Source organism: Apostichopus japonicus, chromosome 12 (assembly GCF_037975245.1).
Source record: "Apostichopus japonicus isolate 1M-3 chromosome 12, ASM3797524v1, whole genome shotgun sequence".
NCBI classification, from domain to species: domain Eukaryota; kingdom Metazoa; phylum Echinodermata; class Holothuroidea; order Aspidochirotida; family Stichopodidae; genus Apostichopus; species Apostichopus japonicus.
The window spans coordinates 10,234,583-10,262,149 of NC_092572.1; the positions used below are offsets into that span (position 1 = coordinate 10,234,583).

General features: G+C 33.9%; 1 protein-coding gene across 15 annotated transcripts; it reads left to right on the forward strand.

Annotated features, from left to right (window-relative positions):
* Positions 1 to 4,733: 4,733 nt before the first annotated feature.
* On the forward strand, positions 4,734 to 25,632 carry LOC139977945 (uncharacterized). 15 transcript variants are annotated; one of them, XM_071987697.1, is made up of 30 exons: positions 5,210 to 5,601; positions 6,822 to 6,885; positions 7,447 to 7,496; positions 7,667 to 7,978; positions 8,372 to 8,674; positions 9,262 to 9,480; positions 9,880 to 9,990; positions 11,838 to 11,901; positions 12,129 to 12,154; positions 12,294 to 12,354; positions 12,585 to 12,610; positions 12,757 to 12,817; positions 13,047 to 13,072; positions 13,331 to 13,388; positions 13,515 to 13,558; positions 14,713 to 14,841; positions 15,054 to 15,200; positions 15,849 to 15,900; positions 16,078 to 16,304; positions 17,662 to 17,790; positions 17,998 to 18,168; positions 18,626 to 18,683; positions 18,894 to 19,120; positions 19,671 to 19,802; positions 20,688 to 20,843; positions 21,287 to 21,314; positions 21,522 to 21,778; positions 22,449 to 22,577; positions 22,959 to 23,063; positions 24,054 to 25,632. In XM_071987697.1, exons 3-30 carry the CDS (start codon positions 7,451 to 7,453, stop codon positions 24,059 to 24,061), a joined length of 3,312 nt encoding a protein of 1,103 aa, XP_071843798.1. In that variant the 5' UTR covers positions 5,210 to 5,601; positions 6,822 to 6,885; positions 7,447 to 7,450; the 3' UTR covers positions 24,062 to 25,632. The 15 variants fall into 15 exon arrangements, with proteins under 15 accessions (XP_071843807.1, XP_071843794.1, XP_071843793.1 ...); XM_071987704.1 differs by having other exon boundaries at positions 7,682 to 7,978; XM_071987700.1 differs by having other exon boundaries at positions 5,210 to 5,501.
* Positions 25,633 to 27,567: the final 1,935 nt, after the last annotated feature.

The following is a 27,567-nucleotide window of genomic DNA, read 5'->3' on the forward strand; positions in this document are numbered from 1 at the left end:
CCTTATGGATAAAAGGAAACAGGAAACAGTGGATCCGGTGATATTTCCATGCTGCTCAATTTTAGCGACGCTTGTTTGGTAAAGGGTATTAAAGAGTTTCACGTTTTTTAGTAAGGCTAATCCGACAGAAGGCAATGTATTACAGTAATCGAAAAATATTTTGAAAATTGGCAGCCCGAAGGGCTTTTGCTTTCGAGATTAATGTTGCCCGACGATATTTTGTAGGAGCCCGACGTTTATGTATGCGCTTTAGACCGATATAGGTAAAGGAACACAATCATTCTCTTCACTGGTGTAAAGTTTAGGGTCACCGATTTTCCGCGACTTTGCTTTTGTTTGTCGCGGGATAGAATTACCTCTGCCAAATCGAACGTGAAAACGTTAGCTAATCCAGGCGGGACGAAAAATTGCTCAGACGGTGTATCTAATATGTTTGGACTTGACTGCTTAGCCATATATGGTCGGGTTTAACGTGTGCTACATGATTGTAGGGCTAGAAAATAACCCATATTAGAACATAAGGAGCGAATTCAACCAAATACAAAATACAACCAAATACAAATTGTAAAAATCTCTCATGAATCTTAACTGCAACTTTATTTAAATGATACTATGTATCTTAACATGCCTACGTTGTAAAGTACGATATGACTGTTTGATTTTCTATTAAGTTTGTACTTTGTACTATGTGCTTAGTTTTTTTTTATGGCGTGACTGTTTGTACTGATTCGGTTGAAAAGGACTTCATTCGTAATTTGCCTATCGCACGGATTACATATTATAGATTATATATTGCTATATGCAGACTTCCCAGATCAGTATCGTATGACTACAAGATCGTTTAATTTATGACTCGTCATATCGTGACTTTTAGTTTCGGTTCTTAGCGCAATCGGTAAACACTTAAAGTAGTATAGGTTATTCCATTGCATATTTGGGTTGCATTCTATTAAACCATGAGCAGATCATCTGAGATACATGGTTATGAAATCCATGGTGCTCGATAAGCTGCAATCAATTGATAAAGAAGGAAGACACCATGTTTCAACCTTCATTTTGTCCATCCCATGTTATTGTAAGTTGTTATCTTGCTATGAAAAGGATTTTCATTACAAAAGTCATGTGTGAGATTAACATTTAACTATTCATTGAAAGAAGCCGGTAGCATGTTTTTCAGCATTCGTTAACATTCACCGCCACAAATTACTCTGAGTCATGTCGCGTTGTGTTCACGTTGCGTCTCAGCTTAACAGTTATTAACTTATTAACTCACGATAATCTAATGACTAATAATGATAATGGTACAACAGTACACATTTTATCCTGCACCTTTCAGAAATGAACGCTACTGTCAATGTCATCAATTAATGCCCATTCGTTTTTTGTTCAAGTATGTTTTAGATATGTCAATGCTTTCTTCTGTAAACCGTTTATATTAAACACAACTTCGTTAACTGGGGTAAGTGTTGGCCACGTTAAAGCTACTCAAAGGGAAAGCAATATTACCTTAGCATGCACAAGAGGGACGGAGGCGGCTGTCTGGTTAGTGTTACCTACGTGATATACGCAACCGACCATTGCTTTGGCGGCGACCAGTGAAAATATTTTTAATTTACAAAATACGTCCAGAGGAGACAAGAGTTTAGAAAGCGTTAGTGTCACCTTTTCAGATGAAGGATTATACAGATTAAGAGTAGGTAGTAACGCCGACTCTACGTAATATACGTATATAATTATACTTTTGAAATGAATTTTCATCCCTTAAAATCCCTACAGGAGAAGTCTCACAAACGTTTCAGCGAACGGGTGCGTTGCCCCCTGGACAAGGCTCGAAAATATATTCCAGAGCCATCTTTGCAGCTTTTGGGGGCCTCGCAGAACCCCTTCACTCCCAACTTATATCAGTGAAACAATCGGAAATATTTCTAACGCGACTGAACATGCAAGTCTTACCCAAAAAGAAAAAAAGCATATCCTCCGAAATAGGCCCTATGATATCAAAAAGAAAAAAATCTCTTCCGTTGCCAACCAAAATGGGAATTCATTAATAAAATCCTGTCGTACACATATAAGCCTCAGACTACCATATCCGGGCGTCGAGAGGTGCCGTATATGAAACATATCTCACACAAGCCCAAACCAAGGTTGGTGAATTTGGATTCTTCTTTGGAAGTCCAATTATATTTTATTATAAACGGGTTAACAGGTTAATCGTTTTAAAAGCTAATCACTTACAGAAAAAGTAAGTGTTAACCCTATTGGATTTCTACAGACACTCACGAAACTGAGAAAAAAAAACATTTTGAGCATGAGTTATTTATATTTGACGCTTTTTGTAAGTTAGTTTTATTAAAAATTGTTTATGGTCAATTTTTGCTGAGGGGATATTTTCATTGCTACGCAAACTTAAGCTACGCACTTAACCAAACTTTATTCGTGTTGGTTTTTGCAGTCGAACCGACAAATTGTTTCAAGATATGGGAATGCTGACAAGTATTAGGCGAATGTAACTCATCATGGCATAATTGGATATACTCCTACAGCTGCAAGACCGACCGAGGCTACGAATCGACAAACGCCGAAAATACAAAACACTTTTCTGAATGGTTTGTTATGGGAAACATATATTGAAATTGAACACTCATTTCCTACAAGTGAAACAGAGATGGAGTGTGAGATATTTCGTCAGACATACGTTCCAAATGTTATGAAAAAAAGTGAAAGCATGTATGTTAATTGTGTATCATGAGCATATATTTTATCTTCGCAGAATAGACTTGTGTTTGTTTTGTTCCTACAGACTTCTTACAGACAATTATGTTCAATAAGTTCCAGTTTAAATTGTTCACTATGTGTGTATAAGTTAATGTTGTGTAACTTTCAGATATTTAAATGATAATATTTAATAGCAGTTATCAACTTCTTATGCTCTGTGTTTCGCGGCAGAATGTAATAGTTGACACAAAATATCATCTTAACCAAATATGTTATAAGTTTCCCCGCAAAACGGAAATGTAACTTTTGGCACACAATTTAATAAATATACGTGTAAGGGACTAATACATTCGTAAGACATTCGTGCATTCGGAAGCATATTTATTATCTGGTACTATTTTGGAGATTTTGAACTTTGAATGACGTTTACAGTCATTATTTCATCCGTACTGCACTTCATGTATGAACAGATATGATCATAGCGTTGGACAAAATTGTGACGATACAAGTGATATATGATGTGTGCCCAAGGCAGTTGTTGTCGAGAGGAAACAAGTACAACTAACTTCTTATCCGAACACAAAAACTTAAGCATACGGTAGTGCAGTTGTATGTAATGTGTTTTACGTTATTATCGTTCTTTCCTGAACGATATGCGTGACAAAAAAAAGGCATGAAAACAAATGTAGATTTGTTATTTGGTATTCGTTTCACGGTATTGTTATAAATCACATGATTCATGGAATGTTTGCAATGTAACTCGTAATGATTCCCAGTTGAATTCCTTAGAGAAGACCTACATATTAATTGCGTGTATTAATTTATCTTAATCAACGCTTCCATATCCTGTACACAATAAGCATTTCAATTTGTTTAGAGTATATACATATAAACATAGATATATGTATATATATATATATATATATATATATATATATATATATATATATATATATATATATATATATATATATATATATATATATATATATATATATATATATATATATATATATATATATATATATATATATATAGTCCTTCACATGAGTGCTAGAGAAAGCATTGTCCTTGTAATTATATGAGAGTATCAAAAGCAAACTCATTATGGTAGTTGAAACCAGTTAACCGTTTTATTATGTATAACAATTGATTGACTGATTCTCTATATCCTTATTTCTAATTGCTTTCAAAAGTACACCAACAACCACAACACAGATAAATTGGTACTTACATACATCCCATACCGCCAGGCGCACCTTGGTCAAACTAAACCGCAAATTGAAACGGCTTCTCATAGGCCACCCAACGATATGTGATAACATTATACATAACCTAGAAAATGCACTACGTGAGTCACTTACCATTTCGATAACGACCCTAACTCTGCAGGTTAATAGATGCGATTGATGAAAGAAATATAATCCAACTTACAGAAAATTATTCCAAACTTCAACAATTCAACGCACTGCTGATGACGATTGGCTTTAATGAAATCATGTGAGCAAAAACCGGTATAAATGTGTTAAAGAAGAAACAGGGAAGAGTTGGTTGTTATTACAGAGCGAAAAAATTAGCTTTTCAATAAAGAAGACCAAACTATACAGTTCAATACAGGCAAGTTAAAAATGTCATATTTGTTTCGTTTCAAGTCCCTTAAGATGACTTGGAGTTCTAAAGTTCAACAGAGTTGCCATACGACGTTAACGTCCGATAGTAGCACCGCCTACTCCACTTTTCAATTGAATCAGAACTATCTGAATTCTTATTTAATCACCTTTTTTTTAGATCAATCATACATTGTAACGTACGGAACGCCAAAAGTGCCACAAATTATGCTGATAATACAATTTAATATGATTAAATAATTATTTTATAGGATCATATACTGGTTATTTACTATAATATATATTTTAAATCTATAATATACTCAAGATCCACGATGATAATAAGAAACTACACGATGATAATATGAATCTTCAAGTCTACATTGTGAAAAGTAAATGATAATAAAACGAAACTATATGTCTATAATCAGAAGATATACGATTATAAAAGGAGCGCTGCGTCTGCATATGTATGATATTTCGGACATTTGTATAACTTAAACAGGATATATGTTATTCCCTCTAACTTGCTATCAGCAACATACCCGGTATTTTGTTGCCGCCGTGGACTGGATAATAAACACTTATGTATCGTAAATGCTGCTTAGTTATACGATCAAACACGTCACACACACGAAACAACACTCCACAACAGTGAAAATAACAATCAGCTTACCCGTATGCGAGTCGTAAGGTCTACCCTATTAGTAATAAGCATATGCATTCGCCTTGTCATACAGTTATGCATACGCCCGTGTATTATATCATATGCATATTAAATAGTATCGTGTATTCGAGTATTATCATCATGGGGTTCTTATTTTTATCTTGATCATATTATCATCATCGTGTAAACTTATTGTATTATAGTTTATATTTGTATATTATTATATAAATTCATATCATTATCATATCATAACACATTGTCATCATCATCGGTTTTGATCCTTTTGGCGTTTATAAAAAAAAAAAGTAGTGTACTGCTGACAACTTAGACTTCTGTATTTCCTCCTTGTACAAGCGTAGTGCTTCAGTTACTAACCGTTGCGTTATAGGCAGAACACGACATATTTTGTATTACGGGTTAAGACATAACGCTAGTACGTAATTTATTCATGGTACATAGTTTCCTAGTCAGGAAAGTAGCGAGGACATCGGATTAGCCTAAGCAACCATAAGGTAAGCGACGGATTATCAACTGTTCATTCGTTTTGACGATTATGATCTCTTCGTAATTTGAAACCTTCAAAAACCAATAGCGCTGTAAAGACTGACAAAGGTAATTAACTTGGCTATCGTTTGTTTGAACAACAATAACGTCACCAATTCTTTATTGTTTTTCCTGTAATTCTATCATATAATTGTAGGGACATTCAAATTGTAATTTGGCAAATTTCTCATACAAACAATTATAATTAATAGTCGACCTTTAATTTGTAAAATACCAAATTAGTATGCACGTAACTTTGCTTACTTCGAAACTGATCTCGATTGTTCCAATATTCTTTTTATATAAAATATGCCTCCATTTGTGGCATTTCTAGCTCTCTCATGTTGACAAAGATTTACAAATAGGGGGTAATTTTTCAATAAACGCTGACAATGGAGCAGAAATCAACCTTTGGAAAGCAACTGCTTACTATGATATGCCTCAATACTTATTTTTTAAAACGGATAATTTAACTTTCGCATCTTAGAAATGTTACCGTTTAATAGTATCGTAACTTAAATTTGGCGTATTTACTTCCTTTAATAGTTTAATAGGAAGGCTCAAGAATCATGTTACAAATGTTAAGCTTTTGCTTACAAAACAAAAAGAGCATTATCATCCAATTATCATATAATTATCAGAATAAATCGGTCATGGGTTGAAACAGTTTGCTGCTGGGCTGTGGGTAGAACACATGTTACAGCTGTTACAGTATGAATTGTAATACAGCTGTATGTGAAAGGCTCAGAAAAGAAACATTAAGTAATGGGAGATTATATTGTGTTCATTTTGAAGAGAAGAGAAAATTATGATAGTTAACCTGGTATACAGTAAGTACGATCAACATCTACATAACTATCACAATAACTGAGGATATATTTCCCATAGTGCCGATTGACCGAACATAACGCAGGACGAACAAAGACTTCAAGTGTTATTTTTACTTATTTATCTGAAAATTTCAATTGAACCTTTCTAGACCTTTTCATCCAACGACGTTAGCCATTCTGTTTCTCATACATGTTAGTTAAGTAGCAACCGTGAAAATAACAAGAAGAAAAAACACTACATATGCTGTACCGCATAATTCCTGATATGTAAATACGCTCTTATACGATAAAAACGTCCTGAAGATGTTGAGTTTGAGTTTATTTGCGTATAGCTTATGTATTAAAATAAACCTACATAGTTGTTCACTGACGTGACGGCACTTACTCTGTCTATATATATTATTATCACCATTATACTTTGAACTTTTTTACGGCTTTAACTCTACTTTCATTCTGCAGTTTTTATTGTACTTTAAAGTACCACAATCTTTGGTATACATAACGCTATATCGCCGTGGAAAAGGTAGGGATATTACTGCACATTAATGCCTGCTCATCGAAGAATTTAACAGGAGCTATTTCTTGCTATAGCACACATGAAGCTTTGCAGTGACAACGAATAAATCAAGCAATTTAAGCTGAAGTAAAAAATAACATGAATGATACATAGGCACTTGTGCCATAGATACGTTTAATAATTTTTTAAAGAAACGAACAGTACAATATGGTTGAACATTGCTTAAAGTAGCAATAGAGCAGTGGCTAGCAATATCCATTTTGTGTGGTCCCACGAGGAATTAGCCATCATTTGTTGTTTATATCTGCTTCATTTATCATTATTAGTATTGTTAAAGCCACTGAAATAAAAGATAACTGCAATTGCCTGATGACTGAACTAAACTGGTATTCCAAATCAATTTTATTAATAGCTTTCCGCATGATTTCGATATTTATTGATGAAATGATATCTGATCTTTTGTGCAACTGCTTGAACATTGTAAGGTAGAAATTCTGTGCTGATATATGTTAGTACATTTCAATATTGGCTAACGCTTCATCGTTTCTTAATCTCGTTTTCTCTAAGGATCATGCCGATAATCGTATTACTGCTACTCGGATCAATATCATCCAACGGTAAGTTAAACATATTTGTGATAAATGTGTTAATGTTACGTGGGTATCCGTGTCATGCTTACGAGATGACGCCTAAACGAATAACGATATGTCTATTTATATTTTAGATTAATTGTGCTTATTCAGAACCGAAATCACAACATGTTGACCTTTATATCCAATCCTGTAAGTGCTCGTTATTCTAGTGCATGCAGAAATTACCAAGTCTCCATCGAGTGGTATCTACCTGGAAGGTAGTGATGTTACATTGACTTGCGTTGTTGAAGGAAATGACAACGTTGTATGGGATGATCTCAATTATGCAACATCGATTTTCATTGGCAAAGACAAGAACACAGACAAGAAGAAGTATGACAACTTTGAGATAAGTTCAGTTGTTGAAGATTTCAGTTTAATTATCAAAGACTTCCAGTTATCAGATGAAGGAACCTACGTATGCAAGGACAGAGACCGACTTGCAAATGCCACAGTAACAATCGGAGGTAATACATTGCAAAGTTCTAAAACCTATTTAAAGCTAAAACAATTCAGTTTCAAGACAATTGAGGAAAATTAAGCACATGAGAGAGCAATCATTGCCTTTTCTTAATGAACATGATCAACTTTATTGTCTTTGTTGTTATGTCAGTCACCTATCAATCGTATAACAAACACTATTTTCAATCACATTGTCCCATACACGTATTTAAATATCGAACTGTGATACTCATGAATGTAGTTTAATTATATAATTTGCAGTTGTAATTCAAAAATTATGACGCACACAGAGGCAATAACATTGCAGAAGGTTGTTCATAACTTGTGTAACTTTAATTGCGTTCAAGCTGGGGCTTATCATATATGTTAATCTGTCGAATCGTATCTTACATTGACAGTTTTACCATACGTGTACCTCTCTGTAAAGCAAACAGAAGCTACACAAGCACCGCATACAAGTACAGAGGTCAACATTACGTGTTCTGCATACAACGCTAGACCTGCTGTGTCTGTGTTCGAGCTAAGTGTCATTGGCAGTGAGAAGACGGTAAATATCACAAACGATAAATCCAATCAAAACGAAGATGGAAATACCTATAATTCATCAGCTTCTGTTTCTTACATCATGTCATCAGAAGAAATGTCTGTATATTGCCGAGTATTTACAGCCGGACGGTCGCTCAGTCACACTGAAAACTTCTGTAAGTACTGTGTTATGTTTATCAATGGTAGATGTCTAAGCTGAAAACGGCTTGAGGGAAAATCAATAGAAAACAGATTTAGAGCCCAGGAATGAGAATGCTCTATAGAAAATCTAATAAAAAAATAACTATGGAATATCAAACGTATTACGTAATCAATGGCGGTTTATTGTGTACTGTGGTGAGGACTTAAGAGCTAGCTTCCAAAGCAAGCGTATTCAATCAAACAGGAAGAGTTTCACTTACAAATATTACACAAGATAGTTTGGAGGTTACTTAATAATATAAAATGTCTTCGATCCCTGCCTTCGTCATTCCTTTAATAGAGACTCGTTAAAGAATGGCGCAATTTAATAAAAGTTTAATAAAAATTATAAATTGTGAATTTTATTTTAATCTTTAGTCACTTTCGATGTAGGATCTAATAGTACCATTTTAAGCCACTCGATGTCCAGTTACACTGGAGGATTATCGCATCAGTGGTACAACAACATACATGGGAATGGTGTCAATGTTTTTTTGCTAATAGTTTTCCACAAAACATGCTCTGATCAATGACAAGAATCTTTTATCTTCAACTCAAATAGATAAACCGAGATGCAACATAACAATCTCTGGTAACGAGATTAGATGTTTATGCCAAGCTAATCCACAAGTGAACACTTATTACATAGACGTTAATGGAAATAACCACGACGGGGATGTTTTGTTTATTGAAGAAGACGATCCGATGAATATTAGATGTTTTGCTACAAATGAATTAGGAACCGGGCAATCTGATATTCTGTTTCCTGACGACATTAATGGTAAGTGCATGTGTTGTTATAGAGGCATGGACCCTATAAGAAAAGCAGAGTGGGTAGTGTTTCTTAATTTGTGGTAAAAAAAATGAAAGACAATAAGCTATTAATCCCTTTTCATGATGGTGTCCTAATACCGGAATGTCTGTACAACTTGCATTTTGTTTCCTTAATGAGGGTTTTCCGCGTGAGTGGAATAAATGTAATTATCTCGCATTTTTGCTCTCGGCTCCTGGGGGCGTATGGGAAAGTATTTAGAAACCAGAACGCATTTTTTCAGTAGACAGAGAGAAGATGGCCTATAACGGATGCTTCATTATTTTCACAAGTAAGGATTTTTAAGTTAATATTTTGTTTTGTTAAGAAACGAAAAACCAACTTTCTCAACTTTCCTCTCTGAAAAAGGTTTTGGTATAGTCCCAGTAGCAGTGATCGTGTCAGTTGTTGTCTTACTGGTGGTTCTAACAGTTATATTCATCATATGTCGACGCGGTCCGAGGGAAAAGAAATCAGACGGTATTTATGTATCTTTGTAGATATAAACGGATGCAATTATATGAATGCATGGATAGAAGTTTTGATGGAAGGATGAATGGATGGATTGGTAGGTGGGTGGTTGTTTGAGTGGGTCACTGACTGCATGCTGGTAATATGCATGCCTGGCTGGATGTAATAATGCATGTGTGAATGTGTCGATGGTTTCCTTGATCGATAAGTGGGCGGCTGGGTACAAGAATATATGTGTGAATGAATGGATTAATAGATGAATGGATGGCTGGTCGATCGGGTTGCAACATGAATGGATGGATGTGTTGATGGAAGAATATATCCATTTATAAATGAATGATTAAATGTATGGAAGAGATGCATATTTGATATGGTATATAATTAATATTCTATTTTCCTGATAATCTATATTTTCTGTCAATGAAATATATCAACAGCAGTACTTCACAGGTGATACGATGGCAGCAAATACCTCTGATGTTAATGTCTCCGAATAGAGATTTTACTTACCTTGCAAAGCAAAAGCATATCTTTGTTATATGAACTAACAAATGGTTCACAAAGTCGAAACATTAATCTTTAGTACCATCAACAGTGGTCAAATCTTTAAATCTGTAGACGAAAGCTGATAGATGACGCTACATATTTATATTAATCTTGAATGCGTAAATTATATGGCCTGACGAAACAATGATTTTTAAGAAGAAAGCATTCCGCAGTTGCTCCTTTTGCTACAATTGGCTCGCGTGTTCTACATCCGACTTCTGAAAATGAACCACTTTCGCAACTGAAAGTCTGGAAGTGGACTGCTTGTCGCGTAAGTTGACACTGTAATTCAAAAGCGCACTGTCCAAATTAATTTGCACAATAATTTACATTACCAATAATTAATTCTTAAATACAAACTACAACTGCATAAATTCCCGTTAATTCGTCAAGTCGAATGACATGCAACAAAGGCATTGGTGTTCTACTACTGATCATTCTAACTGGATACCCATCAATTAGTTTCGCATGGAGTGTAGTTTTTAGTTTCGATGTATATATTTTTCAATTAAAACAAATAGTATAGACATTGCTATGAACTACATATCGCTACACAGGCCTAGGAAGCATACGTGGAAAAGTCCTAGCTTAGATATGAATATTCGCAAGGCCAGCAAGTTCTTACTAATAGTATTACACTACATTAGCCTATATTATGCATGTTTGTAACATTCATCAACATAATGCTGAAGTGAACATTATTTGTCTAGCGAGATAAGTTAACTTTCGGATTAATTGCGTATCTACTAGAGGTTTTGCTTGGAGAATTCTGATAACCAAAAAAGGTGAGGCAATTCACATTACTGATGCTTTCTTATTTACTTACAATGATATCCACGATATCGTAGCAATGCTGATTAGACTGAAACAATTGTATTACATCAACTGTTTAATTGATTTAGAACTTATACATCCTGTTAGTACCGAAACACCTTTCAATACTGCAGTAGCAGAGCTCGCGTCAACTTGGATAAATACGTCTAACAACAAGTGTGGTAATCAGATGCTCATATTGAAAAAAAAGAAGAAAATACTCTTTGCTGATTTTTAGATTTAATAAGGTCATAAGAATAAGTTTGGAAATCTTAACTCGAGTCAAGATAGTACAATGTATGTAACATTCTATGCAGCTGATCTAATAATATGCATGAATGAAGGTATGATTCATTACACCGAGCTTTTAATAATTACATAATAATAATTAAAATAATAAATAATAATTACTACACATTTTCCCCTCTTTTATATTTTGAATGTCGTATTCAAAATGTTTCGTTTTGATAGAGATAATATTGATGATCTTCCCACAGAAGAGCAACCTACAGAACAACATTGTGCTAACAAGGAGGAAAGTGTCAATCTACTCCCTCAGTCGTGAGTAACTTGAAACAGTGCAGAGCGCAATATTAAATACAATTTTCAAAATGGCATTTGTTACTTTAACCTAACTCTACCTTCTTCCCTTTGTTACTTTTGCATAAGTATACGTTCTTACGTCTGTTCTTACTATCTAAATGTGATTTGTATAACAGTACTCCACATCAGCTGGAAGTTTTGTTAAACATTGTTACTAACCTGTTTGCTTTTTTCCGTTTTCTTAGAGAACACATACCACCTGGTAACGAAGGTAATTATAATATAAAGTATATTAAACAACATTTCATCTGCTTCCATAGCAAATAACTTTGATAAAGATATAAGAAATTGTTGGTATCGTCGCGCGTTTCTTTTTGATAGAGATAATATTGATGATTTTCTTCCCACAGAAAAGCAACCTACATTACATGGTGCTAAAAAGGAAGAAAATGTCAATCAACCCTCTCAGTCGTGAGTCACTTTAAACAGTGCAGAACGCAATATTTAATCCATTTTTCGAAATTGCATTTGTTACGTTAAAATAACTCTACATTCTTGCCTTTGTTACTTTTCCATAATTATACATTCCTACGTCTGTTATTGCTATCTAAATGTGATTTGTATAACAGTAATCCACATCAGCTGAAAGTTTTGTTAAACATTGATACTTACCTGTTTGCATTTGTCTTCCGTTATCTTAGTGACCACATACCACCTGGCAACGAAGGTAATTATAATATAAATTATATAAAACATCATTTCATCTGCTTCTAGCAAATAACTTTGACTAAAATATAAGAAATTGTTAGTATCACCACACGTTAGTTTTTGATAGAGATGATAGAGATAATATTGATGATTTTCTTCCCACAGAAGAGCAACTAACAGTACAGGGTGCTAAAGAGGAGGAAAGTGTCAATATACCCTCTCATTCGTGAGTAACTAGAAACAGTGCAGAGCGAAATATTCAATACAATTTTCGAAATGACATTTGTTACTTTAACCTAACTCTTCATTCTTGCCCTTGTTACTTTTGCATAAGTATACATTCTTACGTATGTTCTTGCTATCTCAATGTGATTTCAATAACAGTATTCCACATCAGCTGGAAGCTTTGTTAACATTGATATTAACCTGTTTGCATTTGTTTTCCGTTATATTAGTAGACACATAACACCTGGCAACGAAGGTAATTATAATATAAACTTTATAAAGCAAAGTTTCATCTGCTTCTAGCAAATAACTTTGACTAAGATATAAAAAATTGTTGGTATCGCCTTACGATGAAAAATTTAACTGTTGGTGGACATTAATTACTGTACGTAAAACGAGGCATATCACAAACACTTTACAATCCTATGTGACTACTACATACTTTTTGCACAAATGAATATTAAGAACATTGTGTTGCTAACACTAAGCCCACATGTATTCTTTTACTCTATAGAAATGTCCGATAGAAAAAATACCAATGATGAGGAAGCTTCACGTCTCTCTCCTAAACTGTGAGTAGTGGACTTTTCTATCACAATTAATAGAAGTATAACAATTCAATTTTTGTCTTCGAGAAAGCAAATGCATCGTTATTTAACAATGTTAGCACACTTGTTTCTTTTTGTTATTTCCTTCAGTGAATCATCATTTCCAAAAACGGATCTAACCAGCGACTTAAAAGGTACAGATTTATGATTTTACTTCCATACCTCACATGACCGATGTTAACAAGACCATGCCGTTAACACACCACCATACAATAATAACTACGTTCTCTAGTACTAGAAACTGTTTTTGTTAACAGAATTATTTACTGAGATAATCCAAAATCCAAAATCGAGTTCGGTGGTCTTGAAAACATGCTAAAATGAACAGTAAACTATGGTATTTCAGAAAATCATCTTATAGTTTCCTTTACAAACAAAGCACAAAGCTGTCGTCACTCATAGTTGTTAGAATGCAAATGCAAGTTACACACTTTGCTCAACAATATTTACTCATTCAGGGTTATAGTATCTTAACACTTTCTGATATTGCAGACGTGTGTGTGATACTTGTTTTTAACGTTTTATCATCTCTTGATCCAGAGCAATGCTGTGTGGACAAGCATTTATGTCAAATGCGAACGTTTACATTGTATTCTCTAATTTGTTCTTTTAATCCGTTGTCAGAGGAAACAATATGGTAAGAGAAACAATTTCAAAAGAAACGCAAAATAAAGTTGGCATTTTAAGCAGTTGTGTTTGTTCAAACTACACAAACTTAAATCATTGTCTTCAAGATACATGAATTCATTCTTTGGATAGTATTGGCTAGGCACTCATCTTTAAGAAAACTATCGAGGATATAATAGAAATTAATACATGTATATTTCCACCCTTAAGTTTTCCAGCCCAAAAATTACTGTATTTGTGGGGTTATTATAAATATCTATTTAGATTGAGAATTCATCGCACACTTCATGATGTCACACAGTAGCTTATATATATATGTATATATATATATATATATAACAAGAACACGTGGATGACACAGAATCAGTTTCTCAGTATAAAAAAAAACCTGTCAAATGATCATGTATATTGTACCATTTGACAATACAAATGTAGACGTTATTCTACTTCATGAAAACATCTATAGTACCATAATTAAGTAGTAGTAAAACAAGCTAGTAAAATCATACGTGTGGAGTTGACCTGACCTAAGCCTTTTCATACTTAAGAAAATGATGGTATATTATGACCATTTTGATCAAAATATTGTGTGACATTTAATAAAGCTTGGTCAACAAATATGGAAATATTGTTTGTTTATTATGTCTATTTAATTTCATAGATCCACAGAAGTTCATAAGTAAAATTCTATTACAAGTGAATAAAGACTGGGAAATTTTCGCCATTGAAATATTAAACATATCTGAAAAAGTTGTGAAAGAAGCAGTGATGAAAAATAACAACTTAGAAGGTGAGAATTTCATTATTTTGTTTAAGAATTGATATAGATGCAAACTTGCAAATAATATAAGAAAATTATAAAAGTGTTAGACTATCTATTTCATTGTTTTGGATTTCACCAGAATTGTTTGTATAAAATTAATCGTCCGCATGATTCTAGATTATATTCAATTCGATTGTACTTTTGCATTGAAATAATTCTTGGCATTGATTTCCTCGCAGACCAAATAAACGCAGCTACTAAAAATATGACATCTTATCATATCGAGGTATTAGACGAAAATGCAGAATTGTGTGAGGAATTCGGCTTTGAATACGTTAAGCGAGAAAAGGGATGCTTCTTACTACACATTAACAACACACAAGCTGGTAAGTGTATTTAGTTATTTACCCTTCTCAAAATTTGTTGAGAGAAACCATTTTGTTTGAGTTAGTGGAATCCTAAGATCTTAGTAGCAGGTCCTTTCTTCTAGTGTCTGCAATGTCTCTGCAAGTTATTTCTTACTAAACTACTTGGAGAGGGTGGGTAAATATTCCCTTTACCACCGCCCGGCTTCGAAGCCAATGAAAATAAGTTATCATATAACCAGTTTCAATCTAAAACACTTATAACTGTATTGTTTAATTACTATTCTGCATGTTAATCTGCACGTGTCGTGTAATTATGTATTATCATGAGTATGTTATGCAATATTGATATAATACTCTTCCCATCTTTCGTTTTGAATTGCAAAGGGCTCTACAACACATTAATTCTGATTTTATTTTGTCTTTAATATCTAAACATGAAATACAACTCATTAACTTCCCGCTTCAGCTCCGATTTAGACTACATTTATCGTTTTTTTTAATAAACACAATTGAATGTGGCAGTAGATTTCTGCTACTTTTATAGTGTGCAAGTTCTTAACGAAATTGGTGATTTCGTGGTATATTTTCTTGCAAACGCCTTTTTCTAAAGTATTTGTAATTGATAAATTCAATTTTAAATTTGAAGACATTTTTTTTTCATTTTAGACTTGATTCTAGAAGCATCTCAGGAGAATGATCCTACGAATATTTCAAGCAGGTTCGTTTGTCTTTCTCTCTTTAGTTGAAATAAGTCTTAAAAGTAAAACATCATACGATGACTGAGAGGAACGAAATAATCCAGTCACCATTACATGTCATAATGCAGTCATTGAAACAAGACAGATCTAATTGAAAATTTGTTTCTACATTCTTCTACTACTTTTTCCCCTCAAAGTGACGACATATTAGTCTCATGTGGATTCAGAATTGGTAAAATTGGAATTAAGAAACTTTTGGAAGCATTCGGCAAAACGTGTATTGGAAGTGCGGATGGTGCCACTATCTTGAAAACGTTAGAGCAGACGAATGTGATAGGGAAACCGTATGTCAATCTTCTGCGACAACTTACAAATTGCAAAATCTATGGAGCGAGGAAAATACTTCTTTTTTATATCGAAAAAGGTTGGTGAATTATAATATTGCAAAGTTGACTACCATATTGTCAAGGTCGTACAAATTTACAAAGCGTTTTTAGTTCTATGTTATAGGTCTACAAGATCACAGTATTTGAATGTCAATGTGAAGCGTTTGTATGTTACAAACAATTAATATTATATGTGTTAATATTATTTCACAAGTGAGAATATATTTCGATTTAATAACTCACCTGAAAATAATATCACGGTATCAGCGCCCTTGTTTAAGTAAGTAATAAGAAATAACGGAACTATTTTGACATGCACTCCTATGACAGTGCGTATTTTTACAGGTATTCAAATATTTAATTCGTAAACATATAATCTATTGTGATCCATAATTTACTATATAATATAGTTTACTCTCTGAAGTCATTGTTCCGTTCCGTAGCTTTGGTTGCATTTGTTAGAAATTGAGATTAAAGTGGATTGTACGGATGACACGGTAATATGGTTGCACCATCTGTCACAATTTCTTTGGGAATATTATGTTCTAGCTTTCCTCGAATACTGGGGTGTTTCAGATGACCACACAAAAGATGAGATAAACACAAGATTTACTATTTTACAATATAAATAAGAAAACAAGGAAACATAATCATCGGTTCCTTTCCGGTTGGATATCTTTTAACTTAGCTTTTACTTTCGATACTTATGATACTTTTGTTATTAAATACTAGGACGCAATCGTCCACCTCCGGCACCTACACTAGCCATCCAATTCAGTCCCTGGGGTTAGCCACTATATGAGGAACGTCTATCCCAGATTAGAAGCCATAACATGGCTTTTATAGGATACAGGCAACAAGCTCGGGACCTTGTGTTCAGCGTCGTAACTCAGTACAGTGTAGCAGCTCCTATAAATTTTACTCGTATTATATGATAAATCGATGCACTTTCTCGATTTTAACCACAAGCTATTTTTGAGGCAACTTTCTAGCCTGGCTGAATTACAGGTGTTGATGCCTGAAGCTCCTTCAAGAGACTGATCTTCTCCCAGCCAATAACTACTTTAGACTTGGGTGTGACTAGGCTCACTTTGGAAATATCCACCCTTTTTCCACTGAAGGTGTGGCAGATTTAACCATGGAAGTTTCCATCACTATACAATTCTCTCTGAGATGATGTAATATTACCTAATACACCATAGCTGGAGGTTAAGCCATGGAAACACTCTCCTACACCACAATACAAATGTCACAGGGATTAAGCTGGACTTCCGGTGGGGAGGATTTCCTCTACTAATCTAGGAGGATAAAAATCAACAACAAGTTTTGACAACATCACCATCACAACAATTATATGTCCCAATTACGTTACTTTCTTTTCAAATTATGTGTTAGATCTACAACAACTAAAGGCCACCATACGTAACCATGTGAAGAATGACTGGGAAATATTTGCAATCGAAATTTTAGACATACCAGAAAAACTTGTAGAGGACGCGGTAATAAACTACGACACTTACGAAGGTGAGGTGTACTATTGTGTTCTTATTGCATATATATCGATGTTATTTATTAAATGAATACAACCCAATTACTAGAAGTAAAATGGAAGAATCATCTGAAAAAAAAAATGTTTTGAATCTGAGTTTCAGTCCGCTATGATGGACGCATTAGTGTTACTCCTCGATAATTATCCGGAAATAACAAATATTATTTACAATTTTTTTGTAGATCATATTGAGGTAGTTATAAGAAAAATAACAGCGGAGCATATTGACATGATGAACGACATCAAAACGCATAACAAGTTGAAGAAAAAAAATAAACTGTCGGAGTTTAACCTTCAATCTGTCGAGAAAGAAGGTAGATATTACTTTAGAAACCTGGAGAGCACACAATCTGGTAAGACTTTTGGTGTGTTTCCCACTGTTAAAAGACTAAAGTTTAAAGCAGTTACGAGTTACAAAAACCAACAATATCATAAAAGAAGGCTTGAAATGTTTGTATCATCCCTTTAAGTACGTATTGCACAGTACTCAAAGAATACCCAGAGGTGATTACGTGTTAACAACCCACATTTATACATTTATGTGTGTGTTTGACCTCACAAGTAAGTCATTATGCTCCAGCCATCATCATCCACCTCTCACAAATTGAAATAAGTTGCAAACAAGTATACACGTATCTTTGTCGTTGGATTATTATTTATAAGTAGCACTAGTATATAGTATACTAGTGTCTTACTCTCATACTGCAATTATCGACTTTTCTTGGAATTTCAGAGGTTAACTACGTATCTTATAAAAATAATTGCGAACAGTATTATTCGTATGTTACTAATTTTTTTTTTACTCTTCAGAAAAATCGCCAAACGAAGAAAAAATCTGCCAAAAAGATCCACCAACTATCGAGAGCAGGTCTTTCAACTATCTTTATTTATTCTATTATGTTGAATATATAAACCTGTAGTTTTTCTTAGTCTTAATGTCTAATGTCTATTGTGGCCGCAATGTATACAAACAATGTAATAAATGCGTATACTAGCACATGTTTCAAAAACGACATGTTTGGTCTAATTTTCTATTCTCATTTCTTATTCCATTAACCATGTCCTTTGATAACAAAAGAGACTGTATGTTAAAGTTATGCAGAGAGAGGATTGGGAAAGTTGGGATCCGTAGACTGTTGGCAGCATTGAAAACAGGCAACATTGAAACTAAAGATGAAACCAATATACTGAAGAAGCTGTATGAACATGGAGTAATAAACAAAAACTGTGCAAATTTGTTGTCAAAGCTTTCAGACTGCAAGCTGTTTCGAGCAAGAAAGATAGTGATTGCTTATTTAGAAGCAGGTTTGTTATAAATTTTAAATTTAAATGATATGAAGAAATGTGATACAAAGTCTCAATGAACTATCTTGAAAACTCTGAAAGTGCTTCATTTGTTCATTAGATTGCATCACTGAGCTAGGTATTGGTAAAAATTATATATGTATAATTATAATAATTTCAGCAGTGGTTTCTCTTGCTTTGAATCTGGTAATTTTAATATTTTAAAATACTGCTCTATAATTTTAGAATAAAAAATAAAAAACCAATAAAGCTATGTTGGTATAACTGTTGCTATTCTTACCATTAAAAGTTATTGCGAATTTGTTCCTTGTCTTGTTTGAAATGCCCGTCCCCGTACATCGGTACAGTCAAACAGGCGAGGGCTGTAAGCGCGTACGCGTAAATATGGAATGGTGTAGATGTTATATAAAATACTGAAAAAAAATACCAAAATCCATATTATTAGAGCTGAACTAAAGTTAACCACTGTGGATCTGACATATTGATGTTAATATATTTCCTTCGAAACATATGTTCATTTTCACTCATTACCATGACTATTCCATCACAGACCTTTGGAATTACATCACCAATAGCATCTGTCCACAAATATCTGTAGACTGGGAAATATTTGCAGTTGATGTCCTGGGCTTGGAAAATTGTTATGTGGTGGAAATAATTGAACATACCAAGGACGAGAAGGGTACGTCTTATTTCAAACGCGCTTTGTCTTTAAGTTCATTGAAATGTAACACAACTATATGTTTTGATGCAGCACATTGTTGTTATCATTCTCAGTAAAGGCAAATGAGTACTGAGGCGGTGCAAGGTTATTAAATCTAAGTAGAGAGAGCACAGAAGTTAATTTCCAAGGGTAAGATGATTTTGCTTTGATAGTTAATCACCAAAATAACTGCCCGGTATAATGCATTTTTGATGCATTTTGCAGCACAATTAATTATCCCAGTTTGAATGTTTTAAAACCCCAAACACCCAAACCTCTGCTTCGCCGCTCCTGACTAAGTATTTTAATACCCTTTGCTCTTAAAAATACACTCGCTATTCCAATAATTGACAACAACAAAAAACATACAAAACGGTCGCAAAGGACTTTGGAAAAAGGAAATGTGATTGTGATGTGATATCAAAAGAAAGTTATAGAAAGAACCAAAATAACGGCCTGTTACAATGAATCATCGATGCTTTTTTTCAACATATTGCAACACATTTCTTTTTCAAGGTTGAATGGATTCCCACAAATGGCACTCTGTGTTCTATTTGTTAACTTTTACTTCAATATCTCCGAAAAGTTGTCTGAATTCTGAAAAACACAAGCACATTCACAATGGTCAAAAACAGAACAAAAGGGGTTTAATGTTTAAAGGATAATGTTTTCTTGATAAGTGTTAAGTTAAATAACAAATCATTTAGAGAGTAAACTACTGCTAGTTGGTTGTATTGCTACTTATTTCGGGGAATACGTTCATGAATTCTTGAAAACCTTCCTTAATTCATGTAAGTAACCATTTCTTATGTAAAAGATCAGACAATATAAATCAATATATTTGATTTTCTGTTAACTTTTCAGAGCAAGTGCTGAGCATGTTTAGAAAATGGAGGTATATGTATGGTCAGCGGAAGGAAGTTTCTAATCAGATTCTTCAAGATCTCATCTACGCCAAAAATATCAGCAGTAAAATAATGTCAAAAGACAACAGACCAAAAGATAATACTGCTTTAAAAGGTATGAAACATTGCATAGAAGTGTACCGAACTATCAGCCTGAATCAATGTAGAGTAATGGTAATGAAATACAAATTGAAGAAACGTTCTGATAATTAGATTCTAGAAAGTTAAATTGTTATCAAGTGATGTTTAAAAGATTCTGACAAGTTTAAATTCAAGTCACTATCTACCAATACTTTTAAATTTAGGTATTTGTTTCGGGCAGCAGGGTTGAAATATTAAGTTTCTTGAAGCTCGCTCCGCTCAATGATTTTATAACGTACGGGAAAAATAGTGGAGCAGCAATTATATCTATGTGCAGAATATTTTGATCTTACTTAATTACTTTTATAGTCTCATACCTCACTATACCTCAAAGTTATCATCACATTGAACATTATTATCTACGAGATTGTAATTTACAATCAGTATAATAGCTGTTTTTGTTTCTTTTATTTTTAGTGAAACCCATCAACGAGGGTGGCTGCAGGTACACACTTTTACAATATTTAAAACTGTTTTTTTTTTACAATTTATTTCCTGTGATCAAATGTGTCTTGCTATGAAATTGAACTCATTTTACAAGTAACGGACATGTACCTGTATTACATGGGGTTCTCAAAATACAATGTATTATAATCATTTTCATCAGTTGAAACGGACACAAACAATAAAAACCCATTTTTTTCATTGGCAGTAAAGATTTTTTGGCGATGTTAACAAATTGTAGCAAGAGAATTGGCGTTGCTGGAAGTAAACGATTTGCAGAAATCAATTCTCAGGGTGGAATACGCAAATTTCTAGTTGCGACTGGTGTAGTGGGTGCATCCGCTGAAGCACCAGAGGGGATTTCGGTGGATGACAGCGTTGACTCTTTAGGACAATTGTGCTCTATGTTGAGTAAAGCAAACCTATTTACAGCAAGAGATGTGGTCATAACCTACATTGAGAAAAGTAAGTGTTATACCTTGTCATTCCACATTAAATTCGCTTGGCTGATATATTATCAAACCTTGAATCTTTTTATTTTACACGTTTTGCTGTATAGGCGACTATTAATGTATTTTGTTCTTCATTAGTTAATACATTTGCCGTTTAACGAAGGTGAACGGAATATGAAAACATTGTAAGTCGGTCATATTGACCTAACTGCATTACCATTCTAATATGTTTGTAATGCCAAAGATCTAAGAGTAATTCTTGGTAGAAATTCAATTACGCCATTAGCTTAGATGATGTAAGAGTAAATCAGTTATTGCAGAAAATTGTCGAATTTATTCTATCAAGGAAACCTTCTCAACGCATGAGGAGCCTAAGGTATCTGTCCTACTGTTTTTTGAAAATCCGTACCAGTGCCCATATCATTTTTACATGTGCTCCTTTAGATGAAAAAAGTACCACCCCTATATTCGTAAAATGTGCCCTTTTTCTACATTAAATGGTGCCCTATTGTTGCAAATCATTCAAATATTAAATTTCATTTTCTTAAAAAAAGTCACGTGTACCTTTCTCCTACGATGCTTGATCACCCACAGATTGCACGCTCTTCCACGAATCATGTGTATGCTATGATCCAATATAAATGTCATGTGGTCTATTCGTTGCAATCTCATTCATATTTTAGAACTAAAGGATGTAATAACACAAATTTCAAAGAAGAGAGCATCTACTTGGGATAAATTAGCATGGTATGGCTTATCCCTATCCAACGAGGATGTTGTTCACATAGAGAGAGCAGAAAAGTCAAACGAAGGTAAGTAGTCTGTGTTTCATGAACGTTGAAATATGTAAATACCATCATGTATAATCGGTACACTTAAAGTTTTGACATTGAACTTGCTCGTAGAATATACATGTTCCTTTAACGATACAATTTTTACTCTTGTCCTACATAACACTGTACCTCACTGAAATAAAATAAACTCGTCTTAAGATGTAAAACATGTGACATAACTGGCATGAACTGAAAAAAACTACTGATGGAAGTTAATCTTTAGGCCATGGGTATTTACGTTCTTAATATCTTTCAAGAGGATGTCAAGAGGATGTTATAGTAATAACTGTTGATAACAGTAGTCAAGCGCCCAATATTAACATCTATTTCCCTCAAAAGTTGTTATTGCCTTTCTTTTAGAACGAGTGCGCATGGCTATCTCCAAGTGGATGAGAAAAACGGAGATCTGTGAAGATGTTCAGCAAACATTGATGAAAAAAGCCCAAATAACTTTCCCCGACTTGGGTAAGAAGTATTTTAATAGAGTTATATATTAGTTCGATTATTATGACTGTTAAGCGAAATTACACATACTTGTTTTGCTCCGACAATTAAGATTAATTTTGGAAAAGGACTGGCATTGGGAGAGAAGAATCAGGCTTGAACAAATTTCGAAAGACAATGTCACATGCGAGTTTGAATAGAGGAGGCAATACACAAACCCTGTAAAATGAATGCTTTTCTTGCACAGAAACTATTTAACATATACATAACATGACATATATTATGTATCATAATAATATATAGATGACGAAGAGAACATTTTCATTTCAAAAATTGAAGTTTTCATTAACTAAAAGGTCACTCAAGTTTTTGAAGAAAAACAATGGGCAAGGGAAGCTCTACAAGTTATTATTTTTAATTAGAATTTGCCCCAACGCCCCTCCTGTCCACGACGTGCTTCACAAACGGTATCTACCTCCATGTACTAGTATCAAAAACACACCATAAGACATATCAACTTAATTTTCCTCGATATTAGCAATTCATGAGCAAATGGTGTCCTTTATGATGGCAGGGATTTCGGTAGTTTATGGCAATATTTGCAGTGCGCACCCATACATCTGATATCCATTCTCCTGGCTAAGAAATAATATGTCTACTTATTCAAGACCGCAAACGTATCATGCACTTCTTTGCAAAGGTCACTTCAGGCGATTCGAAGAACTTGCTTCACTAGTAAAACTGGGAAGTCGATCCTTCACCAGTGAAAAAAATTGGCAATTTTGCTGAAACTACATACATATCTCGAATAGTGTTTGATTTGGTTCGGACATTGTTGCCGTTGTTGATTTCCATCTTCCCTCCAAAGTATGTTATTTTTAAATTGTTTTCAATGGCTTTCTTACTCGCCATGCGAGAAGGAAGAACATATACTGTTCAGAGTTGATGTTTATTATAAGTGAAAATGAAGGGAACAATCGAAATAAGTTACATATTTACTGTTATTTACAGGTATTTGATGTTTGACAACTGTTAGTCAGTCAACGAGTGAGTGGAAAGACAGATGGTGATGCACATGACAAATTTCCGCTTCAGCTGTTTCATTTTTCATTTATTATTCTGCAAACATCAAGTGAATTTAATACAATCATATCACTGTTGCCTGAAATGGAAGAATAGAATTGACGACAGAAATATTGCACTACTGATGTCAGTTGTGGATTTAAGAGGGATAACTCCAGAGCTGGTAAAGAGACGGTATCTCTTTTGTTAGTAATGTAATGCCCATTACCCTTATTTGTTGATATTAGTCACGTGAGCTCTTATTGCATGAACGTAACTCTTTAATATGATTTTTACAACTTCGTTTACCTTCTGAATATCAAGTATTTTCCTAATACGCTACCGTACTTCTATCACACCAACCAAGAACACCATAACTTTGGTGGGAAAGATCCGCACTCTATCAATACTTTGATTATTCACCAGAACCAGCGAACACATTGTTCATTGTTTATATTAACCGTTTAACGTATATGGGTTTTCGGAGTACCTGTTTCATTCCTTTTTAGAATTTTTGGCATCTGTTCAGCTCGAGAGATTAAAAACGGTATTTTTGTTTTATTAGTTGTAATCACAATGTAATGTTTTTCTCCTATGTTGTTTTGATTCGTCCTATCTGAGACAAAATACAGTATCAAACAATGTTCTAGTTATCATTTATCTTCCTTTTTAATGGTGTTCTTATTTATTAAAAGACACAGAGTTGTGTTAACTCGTTTTGTGTACATAAAGTTTATTTTAGAAGGCAACGATGTGTCTGTTTACTACGCGTTAATAAATATCAAACAATTGACGTCGTACATCACTGTTATGCTCAATGTGATTCTTTTTTGAAAGTTGTGCAAAGCTTAGTGTTTTGGGGTACAATTCACGTCTCAAGTAAATAATGAAAATAATGACTTTAAAGATTAATACTTACAGCAATAGGACCATTCCTTCAATTACTTCTAACCCGTTAAGACAAAAGGGTTTATTTATTTTTAAGTAACATCATGACTTTCAGTTATTTAATGACATCACGCCAATAAGTTAACCGTTACCATATAACTTCCAAAGAATTGTTCAAAAATATCCAACAGGAGTAATTTGGAGCAGAACTGGTCACTGGTCATGTTCATCACTATGTGACCTATTATTCCCGTATGCTACATCGTTAATGTTGTTTGTTACTAAAGTTACGAATGGATTTTAGAATATTTCTACAAAGCAACAACATTACAAAGTTCATGATCAAGGCAATATGCATAGAATAGTGCTTTAAAATTGATTATTTCAATGGAATTTCTAAGAATTGTTAATTATTTACCTTACAAACGAAATCTTCATTGTAAGTAATATACAAATCAATCACACGCGTTGATCAAGGTGATGGGTAGTTAAGCAGTATTCTACATGTCTTTTGCTCCAATGGAATTAATAAGAAATGTTTTTTTGTGTAGCCTACCTTACCTATAGTGAACAGTAATGATACTATACGCTTATGCTGTAAAATGCCACCACTGAAAACAATGATTGGAGTGCTAAATGATATACATACTCTTCTTTTTTTAATGTTTTGTTCTAACCAGGTGTATGTTGATCTATGAAACTGATGTAAACCTTGATATCATATCGTGTTTTTTTTAATAAATACCAGAATACACCGTGTCAATGGGCCGAGAGCTGAAACAAAAGGAAAATCAGAGTATTAATGATAACCATATCACCACGTAAGTGAAATCAAAACCAATTTGATGAAAGTAAATGCCAGAGTATAGCGTTTAAAAGGAATTATTTCTTTCTGCGATGTGAGCTTAGGAAAAACACACATTGAGTATAAATATATAACGCTAGAATGTTTAGTAAGTTTAGTCCAAGATAACGAAATGATTTAGTAAATTGACGTGCAATAAACGAACGCTAGAGCACAATAAAATTAATTCCAATTTATCAACTGAGATATCATAACATATCATATAGAATGATAAAGTCGATTTTTTCAGTTGCTAATAACATAACTCAGTTCGTCAGTATTGTAGTTTTATGGAGCTACCAACCGAAATATATGTTGAAATCATGTTCTCTTTGCACACAGAGTTACATCAAATGTGATCATTAAAAGTCAAGGGGTGGAAAAATACAGCGATTCTGTGAGAACAGCGGTTTGTTTAATACAACTTCTCTAACCAATTTTAATTTTAAGCTAGAGCTATCTTATTTCACAAATGGTGCTAAATTTTGCAACATGCCGCACACCAGCAACAATGTACACCTTTTAGCACCATGCACACTTACAAGACGTGACGACTTCCGTACATCAGCTACAAGAAACACCTTTTAGGACCATGTACCAGCTAACAACCGAAATATGTTGAAATCATGTCCTCTTGGCACACAGAGCCACATCCAATGTGACCTTGAAATGTCGAGCGTTAGTGAAATACAGCAAATCTATCAGAAAGGCGGTGTGTTTAATACAAATTCTCTAAAAAATATAAGCAATAACTCTCTTATTGCACAAATGTTAGTAACTTTTGCAACAAGCAGCACACCAGCAGCAAAACACACATTTCAGCACCAGGCATACTAACAAGACGTGACGAAGTTTTCGATTTTAGAAGTATCTTCGTTGGAAGCAACAGCAGAGGCCCTGAATGGATCGGCACGCCTGGCGCTATTCGCTCTTACACAATCAAAAACATATATTTGCAGAGAGCGTTATTGTCAAATTTCTATTAGTTCTATTTTTTCTGTTTACAATAGATGTGTATGTGATTGTACACAAGCTAATTATTGCAAAACATTTAGTTAAAGGATATTCTCGTGGCTGATTGTTATCGTTCGACAGAATCACCGTACATTTTCTGCATCTTTTGGACAGTACCACATCGGTGACGAAAGCATCTGTAAACAGCAGAGCAAATAATGTCATCACGGAAGTTGAGCTGAAGAGGTCATTTGCTATTTTTAATGTACAATAATTTTATTCAACGAGGAAATTATATTGAAAATTCCTAAATAAAGAGCAAAAGGTAAAGTTTTAAAATGTGGTAATTTCCAAGGCCAATTCAACAAGAAGTTTAATTAGGATATATCTGTAAGAAAAGAACTGACCTGATAACCATTTGATAAGATCCATCTTCTGGAGTATAGAAAAGTTATCTGCTAGAAATCGTGAACTTTTAAAATAATCAAATCTAGTGTTAAGAAAAGTTTTAAGTATGCTGTGTTCAGCAAGAAGTGCATACCATTTCCCTTTCAACGCAAGCTCCACATTTTTTGCCACCAGGATATACTCATTGAAGAAACTATTCACCTGCACATGAGTGATGCAAAGCACTTGAAGCAATTATGCACAAATCACCGTTTGGTACAGTTAACATTCCGACAAAAAGTTAAAACTTACACAGAAAACATTCCTATATTAAGATTTATAGATCATGTTTATGGAATCATAAAAAAGTACGGTGTTCACATAAGGGTA

Coding starts and splice junctions, on each gene's coding strand:
- LOC139977945 (XM_071987691.1), top strand. CDS start 5,041: ATGCATTCGCCTTGTCATACAGTTATGCATACGCCCGTGTATTATATC. Junction 9,481..9,879: donor GTTTCCTGACGACATTAATG/GTAAGTGCATGT, acceptor TCTCTGAAAAAG/GTTTTGGTATAGTCCCAGTA. Junction 20,844..21,286: donor AGATAATACTGCTTTAAAAG/GTATGAAACATT, acceptor TTTTATTTTTAG/TGAAACCCATCAACGAGGGT.